The following is an 11,692-nucleotide window of genomic DNA, read 5'->3' on the forward strand; positions in this document are numbered from 1 at the left end:
CAACTGGGCCCAGAAGTCTGTGCCCTAGAGGAAGCCAATTCATCTAGTGATTCTAAGTCGGGGATCAGGGACCCCGTGAATGAGGTGTAGTCATTTGCAGGTTAGACTCTGTTATAGCACGCTTTAGGAGTGCGACTTAGTTCAGGGCTATTTAGTATGAGCAGCTATACGCTCCCACATAGGAGACTATAGAGGGTTTAGTACACCCAAGGCTCTGCTGCCTTACTGTAGGGACCGCAGTGTCAGACATAGGATTTAGGCTGTTATTAACCCCTGAACCACTGTCGCTGTAGGGATCCGGTCCAGATAAGGCAGACACTACCTTTGGGACTCCTGGCTATCCCCTATACCATATATGTCAAACACAAGGCCCGGGGGCCAAATCCGGCCCACCTGGCTGTTTTATGTGGCCCTTGGTGAGTGTGTCTGACCATCCAGCCTGATCAATTTCCATTTTCCTCACATAGTAACTAAGACTAAGGGGTATATTTATCATGCTGTGTAAAAAGTGGAGTGAAGCATTACCAGTAATGTTGCCCAAGGCATCCAATTAGTAATCAGTAACAGTAGCAAAGCATCTATTGGCTGCTATGAGCAACATCACCGGTAATGTCTTACTCCACTTTTTACCCATTGTGATAAATGTACCCCTTAGTATCTTGCTAAGTATATTAATAAAAAATTTGGCCCGTGACTTAGCCTGTGTTTTAGATTTCGGCCCCCTTATGTGATTGAGTTTGACACCCCTGCCCTATACCTATCTCCGCAGTGGTGCCATACTATTTCTGCTATCTGCAACTGCATTTGACATTTATGTGCTATTCTACCTCAAAGCTGTGAGTATTAACCCTGCATATGCTTTGTACCATCAATAAACCAAGTTCTAGTTCAATACAAAAGAACCTCTGGCGTCCATAATTACTTATATACACGTTGTGGCAGTAGAGAGTTGTAGTTCTGCAACACCTCTCAAGTGTAATTCCGTTTTGCGAAGGCCCAGCCTGTGTGTTGGAGTCACATGTGCCCGTGCTCATACCTACTAGCCGGTACTGGCAAAAACTAGCCAGAATAGGGTTACATATATGCAAATAAATAATGAAAAGTTACTAGGGATAGGACATTCTATAACATTCTAAAAGGTAACATAAATGGGAAGCACCATGAGCACTGGGGCCCAGGGGGATCAATGGCGACATTCTATTTATCAAACATTTACTGACTTTGTTGGCAAAAAAAATACTCAAATAATGGACCAATATTTCAGAACCCTACGGATTTTGGAGCTCTAAGTTCTTCATCAAAGACAAAACTTTATTAAAAAGTGACTCTTTTGCACCCTGTAGATCTGCACAGTCACCTTACTGTTATCTTACACACTGTGCAATTTCTGCTTCCTATATTACACTGACACAAACTTCTCAGAGGGGTGGATGTAGTGCTATAAAGGTATTCACGCTCATGGCACACCTGGTATATTATGAGATAACTTTAGTTTTTTTCAGCTGGCAGGAAAGAGGTTAAAGCTAGTAAAATGTTGTTTAGTACTTACTGTATCTAAAGCAGATAGGATTCATGGGAGGTGCAGGCTGCCGCCTATGCAGCCTATATTTCTATCTAGGTTTATTTTTACACTGAACTATGGGCTTTTTTAGATAATGGCTCCAGTGTACAAGCATATAAATCTGTTTTTTCATATTTCCATCACGTATCAAGTTTGAACATTTTTCTCTCCTTGTGATATTTTCTATTCCAGCTGCTCTTATAAAAACACTCTCCTAGTTGGTCGAATTGGCACATGGTATACATGTGAGCAGTAACGCCACGTCAAGGCTTCAACCATGTTACTGTCCATTCACACACCTATTGCAGCAAATGGCTCACCCTATCATTTGCTGCAATAGTTCCCTATCTACCCAGGCTCTGGCTAATATAAGCCATCATGGGACCCTTCCTCCTCAGTTCAGACTGGGAGGTGTCAGGAACAGACGTTCCCCATTTGGATACCTACAATAATACACACACTCTTTACATCCACATTCTCTCACTGATTCATTCACTATCTTCTCTATCTTCTTATTTCTGTGGCAAATCCCATGGTCATTGTAGTTGGGACTGGGATTCCACTCCCCACTTACTAACTATATAATTACCACCGCCCTCCCTAGTTCCTTACCTAGTAAGGAGTTAAAATGAGACACGTGGATGGGGCCCTATGATTGGATTAAGGACACTGTTACATAGTAATTGAGGGTGAGCGTGTCCATCAATTTAAATTTACCTAACATCTAGATAATCCAGAGGAAGGCAAAAAACCCCATCGGAAGCCATCTCCAATTGGCTTCAGATGGGGCAAAAATTCCTTCCTGACTCCAAAATGGCAATCGGACAAATCCCTGGATCAACAGTGTGGGCCTATTTATCTTGCCTAATATATGGTTCATGGCCGGGAGGGGAAGGAGGGAGCGGAGGCTAGGCAGCATTTAGGGACATACAGCTCTGCCTAGTCTGTTCAGATTCCTTTGATCCTAAACCCTAAGTATCCCTAAACTCTTCACCAATCACATTCATAACTCTGATGGGCTTAATTTTATTTTTTGAAAAAAAGGGGCCTACAGCTGCAGCTCCATCTGCTGCATTATTTCTCCCTCCTACTGGGTTAAAGAGGCACAAGGTACAGACCGCCTCATATAGATGTTTCTACATTTTAATAGTAATCTAAATTTAACTTGCAGCCAATCAAAAGGTCAACTATGTTCACCTTCTAAATTGGTGCAGTGGGGATCCCTATTTGCATTCACGCACATTCATTTCCATTCATACATCCTATTCTTATAAACTTTATAGTACCCCTATCCCAAATTCACCCAAACTACAGATGGAAAAGACAGGAGAGCATAAAAGATGAGAAAGAAAAAAGTCCAACATTCCTATTCCTATATAACTTATCCTATCTATGGTTTTTTTTTTTGTTTTTTTTGTTTTTTTTTTCTTAACTTATATTAAAGGTGAAAAGGGTTAGAGAAAAAAAGTGAAGAAGAGACAATAAGAAATAATCCTAACATTAAACTTATGCTATCTATTGACTTACAATACGAAGAAATACATGGAAGAAAAAAATGGTAGTAGAATGGGAAAGGAGAGAAGATAGAAAAGAAAGAAAGCTTATTTACCTTACCTTATATAAATAGAAATTGAAATATACTGAACGATGTTAATTAACAGTGCACTGCCTTACCATAAGTGCACTGTATGTTCAGTATAGATGTTGAGCCTTATCCAAGGGTCTGTGGGACTTTGTCCAAAATCCATTTAGAAAATCCCGCTCGCAGCTCTTCTGGCCTCCCACGACGTCTTCTTCTTCAAGTTGCCTCTTCTTTCTGTCTAGGATCCCATGTGGGGCTGATGTAGTTGGCTATACAGGCAAACACTTGCAGTTGATGGCAGATCTGATGCCATAGATGGAATTTGGTTTGTTGGTATGTTGCCCCGATCACTTGTTGCACAGGGAGTTTGATGTTAGTCCCCATGAGCACAGAAAATGCTTTACTCCTGCCAATTCCAGTTGTAATCCACATAGGTGAAGTCTTCTAGCTTATTTTCCTCGGAGGTCTCAGCACAGAATCCTGGTTTAATTTCTTTTAATTTATCTGCTGGTTGCTATACAAAGAATGCAAACACTTAGTTGCATTATAGTATTTTTTGCATTATAATTTTTTAACATGAACATGACATATTCTACAATATGGGCACATATTTTTGTATGATGTGTATGTTTTGTATGTATGACTTTAAAATTCTGCACAGTATGTTTAAGAAGGTTCCTTACTTCATGGTAACAGGAAAATTCATGGAATAGGGACATAATTAGTTTCTCAATTCAGCTGTCAATTGCCAACCTGCTTATTGTCAATTAAGGGAATATCCCTGAAAATGTTTAGAAGGTTCAAGTATTTATGTCCATCAAATAGCATGAGCTGAATGCACAGAAGAAAAAAATGACATAAAAAGGTATATGGAGGCTCAGTCTCTGCAAAAAAACAACTGCCGCCTATGAAATTCTACAAAAAGTTCCAATAAAGCAAACAGCCTATTGGCCAAATAAAAACCTAGCCTTCCCTGCTGTCAGTGGTGCAATACGCTTACATGTAGATGTTGTATAGATGTGGCAAAAGTTAAGCCAGGGATCCCCCATCATTTTTACTTGTGAGTCACACTCAGATCTAAAAAGTGTTAGTGAACCATACATTAATGAAAAGTTAATTGAGGATGCAAAATAAGGGTTGTGATTGGCTATTTGGTAGCCCCATGTGAACTGCTGGCCTAAAGGAGGCTCCTCTTGGAGTAAAACCTGTCTCCAAGCCAAAGATTTAAAAAAATGGGCACCTACTGTGAGGACACTGTGAGCAACATCAAAGGGAGTGGTAACCAACATGGGGAGACGCGTGCCTTTGCTTGCGGTAGCCATATACTTACAATTTTGGGCTTGAAAGGTGTCTGAGTTGTTCTCTTTTCAAGCTCACTCCAGTTGATTCCGGCAAAGAATTGGTGTTCCCTGATGTTCCCATTTACTCCTAAACGGTTGTTATTGTCCATCTCCAGAAGCTTAAAAAAAACATGAACATTTATCTGAATAAAATAGATGTTTAGTCAGGCACCATTCAACCATAGAGGGCTGTTCAATGCAAGGACTGTGGTTGAACTCCAGCTCTTCAAGAAATTTTAGTGGCCACAAAATGTATCTACATTTATCCCTCTAAATTGAAATAAGAGCACTGTGTACATCGGTATGTATGTATGTATGTATAACTTCATTTATAAAGCGCCACAAAGGTACGCAGCGCTGTACAATCTTACAATATGCAAAATTACACACAGGGAGGACAAGTGTTATAATGAATAAATACAATAAATATATATAAATGCACAGGGAATAAGTGCCATGTGGTATGGAGTGAAACCAAATATAACTCAGTAGAGGAGGGGAGGCCATGGAATATATTAATTCTGCTTGAAAGACGTACTGCTCCAATGTACCTGACCCCAGATATTAAATGTGCAAAAGTAGCAAGCAGTGCAACTAGTCAATGAATTCCCTTCCCAGTGTGTAATTGTTCCTACTGACCTTTGGCAGAAGGTCCAGCATTTCCTGGCTCATGTGACTTGGATAATCAACCTTTGCCAGCTTCATATCCAAAAACTCCCTAGCAGGATCAATTGATGGGACAAATGGCTGCCTTCCAGTGGCCATTTCGTACATGATGACACCAAGCGACCACCAGTCCACTCCAGCGTCGTACGCCTCCAATGACAACATCTTTAGAAAAAAAGAGCTAATTATTTCAGGGTAATAGAAACACAGTTACATTAAATACAGTGAAATTGCATTTGTAATTGGGTCTTAAATCTAGCGTAAAAGGGGAAAAACACACTTTTCTAAATGAGGGCAAATAACCTAGGAAATATATAAAAGGTGAAGGTTTGGACCCCTTTGTATATTCTGACTGATTGGGGCATTTTTTTTCCCTTTCTTGTTTATATTATCAAAATGCTCTATTGTAGGGTTAAAATTTAAGTTTGCCCAGGAGCAGTAACCCATAGCAACCAGTCTAAAGGTATAATTTACTGGTCACCTGTATTAAAGCAAACATCTTATTTGTTGCTATTGGTTACTGGTCCTGGGCAAACTTAATGCCTTTAATTATATATGGTGGAAAGAGATATTAATGCCACTGTGTATACATTTTGTTATAAAGAAAAATTCTGACCTCTGGGGCACGGTATCCAGGTGTTCCTGCCAATCCCCTGATCTTCCATCCGGCGAACATTCCTACAGCAGCGATGCCGAAGTCGCAGATCTTGATGTGTCCATCGTTATCCACCAAGATGTTGTCAGGCTTGAGATCACTGCAACATACGCATGGGGGACAATGACTGTACAATATACTGTAACTGAGTAAAGTTCTGAGAATGATGGTCAGGGGTGTTGGAAAAAGTGAATTAAAAGACAACTAAAATAGATATTTTTGGTATAAGATAACCTAGAAACAATGAAGCTAAGTATTAAAAAGAAAAGAACAAATACATAATATTCTAGAGGAGAGAACTGAGATTGTACTGACCGATGGATGATGCCATTGGAGTGCAGAAACTGTAGGGCAACCACCATCTCTGCAGTGTAGAACCTGCAAAAAACAATCTCTGTATCATACACATTTAATCTAAATATTTAAGTTTTTCTTTACATTAAAATGAACCTTTAGTACGATGTAGAAAGTGATATTCCAAGAGAGTCTGCAATTGGTCTTTATTTTTTTAGTATTTGTGGATTTTAAATTGTTTAGCTTTTTGTTCAGCAGCTCTCCAGTTTGGAAATTAGGCCGCTATCTGGTTGCTAGGGTCAAAGTTACCCTAGCAACTAGGCAGTGGTGTGAATGAGAGTCTGGAAAATGAATCAGAGAAGTCTGAATAGAAAGGTAATTAATAAAAAGTAACAATTTATGAATGGCTATTCATAAATTGAATTGGCCATTCAAAAGTTAGCATAAAGGTGAACTACCTGTTTACCTGTATACATGTTTAAAGAACAAGAAGAGTCTAATTCATAGGTGGGTGCCTATATGTTAGATAATCTCTTGTAAATTTCCATTGTAAATTGGACAGTAACCTGTGGCAACCAATCATATTGTTGCATTTAATGTTCTACATGCAGCTGGCCAAAAAGAAGCCAATCACTGATTGGTCACAATGGGTTACAGGCCATGTGCATATTTACCCACTGTTGATAAATGAGTATCATACACTTTTGTCTGTATGTTCCTCTACAAGAAGAATCTTATCACTTACTGGATGCTCTTCGTTGGTAAATTTTTTTTACGGGAAATCATCCTGTACAGCGTCCCCCCACCGGCATACTCCAGCACAAAGAAGGCTTGGGCCTAAAACAAATGAGCAAATGGCAAAGGCATAAGCCAGAACTGACCAACAAAGCAAGGAGAATAAAACAGATTATGTGGCAATACAAACAGTGTTCCCTACCTTGGACTGGAATGTGGCATGTGAGTGGCACAGAAAGGGGCATTCTCTGGCGATCTTCGAGAGCCAGGCCTCCATACTGATCCACGGATAGTTGCACTTGTTTGGTTTTTTCGGCACTATCTTAATTGCCACAAGTTGTTTCGTTGGTGCAAATGATGCCAACATCACCTAAGAAAAGACAAAAGAGGTTAAATATCACAGTGTCTTGAATTGCTTTAAGAATAGTGCCCAGAAGGAGCCATGTTAGTTGCTTAAGGAAAGGTCATTTGGAGACAATGACCTGAAATAATTAATTATATCAACTTTAAGTTAATATTCTTAGACTTGCCCAATGGGAATATTTAATGACATTGCCAAGTGCTTGATTTCCCTCGTATTTCTGCACAGTTTAATGCCAGATTACAGAAGAGATTTCCATATCGGAAGGCCCCTCACTCACCTTTCCACCGCTGCCTTCTCCCAGCTTTCGATGGAATTTGTAACTCCGTATGTCCAGGGGGGGTGGCCTTCTCACTTCCACACGGGATTTCTTCTTTGCACTTTCATCTTGTGGGATCAAACACATTCAGTCAAAAGCTCATATCAAAATATGTTATACATAGCACATTTCCATAAATATTTCCATTTATGTACCCCAATAACCTTTAGTCTTAGCTAAGGCAAGCACCCACATTCAGAGTAAGAATCTTTATCCAAGCAGAATATTGAGTGAGTGACTGACAACACAGAACTGGTACCTTCCTGCAAGGTATTTAGGGTTATACAAAATATACATGCTGATTGATTGCTATGGGTTACTGCTCTTGGGCAAACTTTTAAACTTATAAATCTATAGAAGAATTTCACAAAGCAGAGGGATGGATTTTTTGTCTCCCCCTCCAACAGAACAAGCATGTGACCATTTTTGGCAGTTAAATGTATAAGAGAAAATGAATAACATATTCCCCTTGCCTTCTAACAGATCTGGGCTCCTTGGTCTTTTCTTCTCCTTGTTGTCTTCCTGCTCCTTACTCCTTCCATAACTGCTGCTTTGAAGATCTTCTGAGCTGGTTTTCTTTTCATTTTTTTCTTCTTTATCCTTCTTCCTCTTCTTGCTCTCAGGTTTGCTGGTCTCATCTGAGAGGCTTTTTCTCATCTTCCCATTTTCATCAGGGCTGGTCTTCTCTTTTAGGTTGGGTTTGTCAGTTGGAAAGACTTCCCCATCTTGATTCCTAGCCATCTTCTCCATGCAACCTTTATCCTGTAGAGGTTCCTTTTCTTCTGGAGTCTGGCTCCTTTTCTTCCTCTTCTTTTTTCTCACCTCCATCTTCACCTTCCTTCTTCTCCTTTTATTGTATCCAAATGTCTTCTTTTGTCTTTTTTTTTCGCATCAAACGTTGAACACTCTGGCACTCTCTATCTCCTCTTCACTATCACCAAATGGCAGTTGGGCTGAGCATGTAGGCAACAGTTAAGGCAGGGGTGTCGGGTTACTACCAACAGATACCCACGGAGGAGCATGTGACTACCAGCAGTGAGACATGCAACCAGCAGCAGAAGCATGTACCATTAGCAACAATCTAGGCTTATAATCACAGACAGCAGAAATCAGAGGAATAGTTAAATCTCAGGGCAGATAGAGGCACATAATTATAAGAAACTGACAGATTGCTTTCTATAACATTCATAGATAATAAAGCATAACTAAGCTCTTTTGGGCAGGGTCCTCTTTACCTCTTGTATTGGTTGTTCTTTTGACGCATGTATTCTTGTATGTTTAATATATACACCCAATTATTATGTTGGGTTGAAAACCCCAACAGACTCTTCTTCGACTTTGGATTATTCTTCCGCTTCTTCTTCTTAGCGCCCCCCATTTTCTAAATGCTACTCCTCCTACAGTTTTAGGGGTACAACACCCAAACTCTCCACACATTTTCGCCCTATAGCGGAGCAGGTTGCTTGTGCTTTTCTAAGTGATCCCGCCCCCCGTCTTTTTGTGGCGCCGCTCCGAACCCCCCAATTTTCCCATTGACTTTGACAGGGAAGATTTTCAAACTGCTGCCACTCTTACAGCTTTGAGACTACACCCCTCAAACTTGAATAACATAATCATGGGGTCACCCCGAATTAAACAGCGACATTTGTTGGATGACCCCAAAGTGGGAGGGGCCAACAACAGTCAATCAAATTTCATTGACTTTAATGGGGAAATTGAAACTGCTGCCAATCTTACAGCTTTGAGGCTACGCTCCCCAAACTTGAATCACATAGTCATGGGCTCAGCCTGAATGAAAATATGATGATTGTTGGATGCCAAAAAGTGGGCGATCAGATTTTACCTATTGAAATTTTACCTACAGAAATCCAACCTGCTGTCAGTCTCACAGTAATAACACTGGGGTCCCCAAACTTTGCAGAGTTAGGCACCAGGTACCTGTGGTTCAAGGTAAGAAAAAGTGGGCGGAGCCACCAACAGCCAATCAGAGTTTACCTATTGACTTTCAATGGGGAAATCCAACCTGCTGCCATTCTCACAGTATTAACACCAGGGTCCCCAAACTTTTCCCCTAGTGACAGTTGGTCACTAGGGGACTGCAATTTTAGTTTTGAAAAGTGGGCGGAGCCACCAACAACCAATCAGATTTCACCTATTGAATTTTATTGGTTTGATGCCAGAGTTCGCAAACTTTACACAGTCAGTCACTGGGTGACTTCGTACTCAAGGTTAGAAAAAGTGGGCGGGGCCGCCAAAAGCCAATCACATTTCTTTCATTGTTTTCAGTGGGAAAATTTTAACTGCTGCCATTCTCACATGTTTAATGTCAGGGTCCCCAAACTTTGCACAGTTTGTCACTAGGTGACCATGTTCAAAGTTTAGAAAAGTGAGTGGGGCCAACAACAACCAATTAGATTTCACCTATAGACTTCATATGTTTAAATTGAAACTGCGGCCATTCTTTAAATATTAATACTAAGGTCTCCAAACTTTGCAGAGCTAGTCACCTGGTAAGTGCGGTTCAGAGTTAGAAAAAGTGGGTGGAGCCAACAACAGCCAATCAGATTTTACCTATTGATTTTCAATGGGAAATCCAACCTGCTGCTATTCTCACAGTATTAACACCAGGGTCACTAGGGGACTGCATTTTTAGGTTTTAAAAAGTGGGTGGAGCCACAAAAAGCCAATCAGACTTCACCTATTGAATTTTTTTGGTTTATATTTAAAATGTTGCTTTGCTCACACTATTTATGACAGGGTTCCCAAACAAGTGGGAGGAGCCACCAACAGCCAATCCATTTCCACCCTTTAGATTTCATTGGTTTATATTTAAACTGATGCCATTATTTAAATATTAATTCCAGGGTTGTTAAAGTTTCCAGAGTTAGTCACTGGGTATTTTTCATTCAAAGTTAGAGAAAAGTGGGCTGAGCCACCAGCAGCCAATAACATTTCACCTATTTACTTTCAATGATGAAGTGTAAAATGCTGTCAGCCTCACAATTTATATGCCCCAAAATTTGCAAAGTTGGTCACTGGGGGGACTGCAGTTCAAAAATAGGAAAAGTGGGTTGGGCCACTAACAGCCAATCAGATTTCATCCATTGAATTTTATTGGTTTAAATTTAAAATGTTGTCATTCTCAAACTATTTATGCCAGGGTGCCCACTGTTTGTCACTGGGTGACTTCGACTCAAGGTTAGAAAAAGTGGGCGGAGCCAACCACCACCAATCACAATTCACCTATTGACTTTTATTGGTTTAAATTTTAATTGCTGCTGTGGTCCCTAAACTTCGCAGAGTTAGTCACTGGGTAACTGCAGTTCCAGGTTAAAAAAAGGAGGTGGGGCCACCAACCACCAATCAGATGTCACTTGTTGACTTTCGGTGGGGAAATTTAAGTTGCTTCCATTTAGACACTATTAAAACCAGGGTCCCCAAACTTTGCACAGTGGTTTTTACTATATAACTGTGGTCCAAGGTTAGAGAAAGTGGGCAGATCCCATTCAGTGACTTCATGTTTTTCAACCCAACATGAAGTTTGTTCTCAAACTTCCCTTTCTAGTTAGCTTTGTTCATCCAACTGCAAGTAAAACAATACAGGATTTGATTGGTTGCTGTGGGTTTTATGGCCCAGCATTAGTAAATGAGCCCCTATTTGATTACAGTACATCACTAGTATCAAGGTAATGGAAACTGGTAATGTCCATTCAAACAAAGTGAAATACTAATACAGTGCTTAAGTCAAAGTATTTTAAATCTTCTTGTATTAATGCCCATGGAAGTGATAAAAATAAAACATCAATGCTTTATGTGAGCTTATGCGTTATCAGTCTGCATTGTTAGAGCTGCCCATGCAATTTCATATGTACAAGCTAGACTCCAGTTTAGTGGCATAACAACAACATAATGATTCCCAAGCAAAAAAATATTCAGAGGGGCCCAGTGCAAATATCAACCCATACCAGGCCCTTCTTCTGCCTGCCTGATCACCCTCTGGCGCCTGGGTAGGTAAGAGTAGCTGGGAAAGGGGGATTTCTAACTACTACTTACAGGATGGTAACTGGTTAAAGCAACTTTATCAGAGCAGGATTATCAACATAAGTATCTTTTATTAACTGTTATTTAAAGTAAGAGGTGTTTAGGTAACTGCTGTTGTTATTTTATACAAAGTTTTTG

General features: G+C 40.2%; 1 protein-coding gene across 1 annotated transcript; it reads right to left on the reverse strand.

The window, feature by feature from the left end:
- Positions 1 to 1,847: 1,847 nt before the first annotated feature.
- On the reverse strand, positions 1,848 to 7,730 carry LOC101735024 (protein kinase C theta type-like). Its single transcript, XM_031900822.1, has 8 exons — positions 7,475 to 7,730; positions 7,036 to 7,203; positions 6,844 to 6,935; positions 6,120 to 6,182; positions 5,766 to 5,904; positions 5,123 to 5,314; positions 4,474 to 4,602; positions 1,848 to 3,657 (listed from the first exon to the last, which is right to left on the reverse strand). The coding sequence occupies exons 1-8, from the start codon at positions 7,598 to 7,600 to the stop codon at positions 3,544 to 3,546; spliced, it is 1,023 nt and encodes a 340-aa protein (XP_031756682.1). The 5' UTR covers positions 7,601 to 7,730; the 3' UTR covers positions 1,848 to 3,543.
- Between the last annotated feature and the right edge of the window lie 3,962 nt (positions 7,731 to 11,692).

The sequence above is a fragment of the Xenopus tropicalis genome, chromosome 4 (assembly GCF_000004195.4).
Source record: "Xenopus tropicalis strain Nigerian chromosome 4, UCB_Xtro_10.0, whole genome shotgun sequence".
NCBI lineage: Eukaryota > Metazoa > Chordata > Amphibia > Anura > Pipidae > Xenopus > Xenopus tropicalis.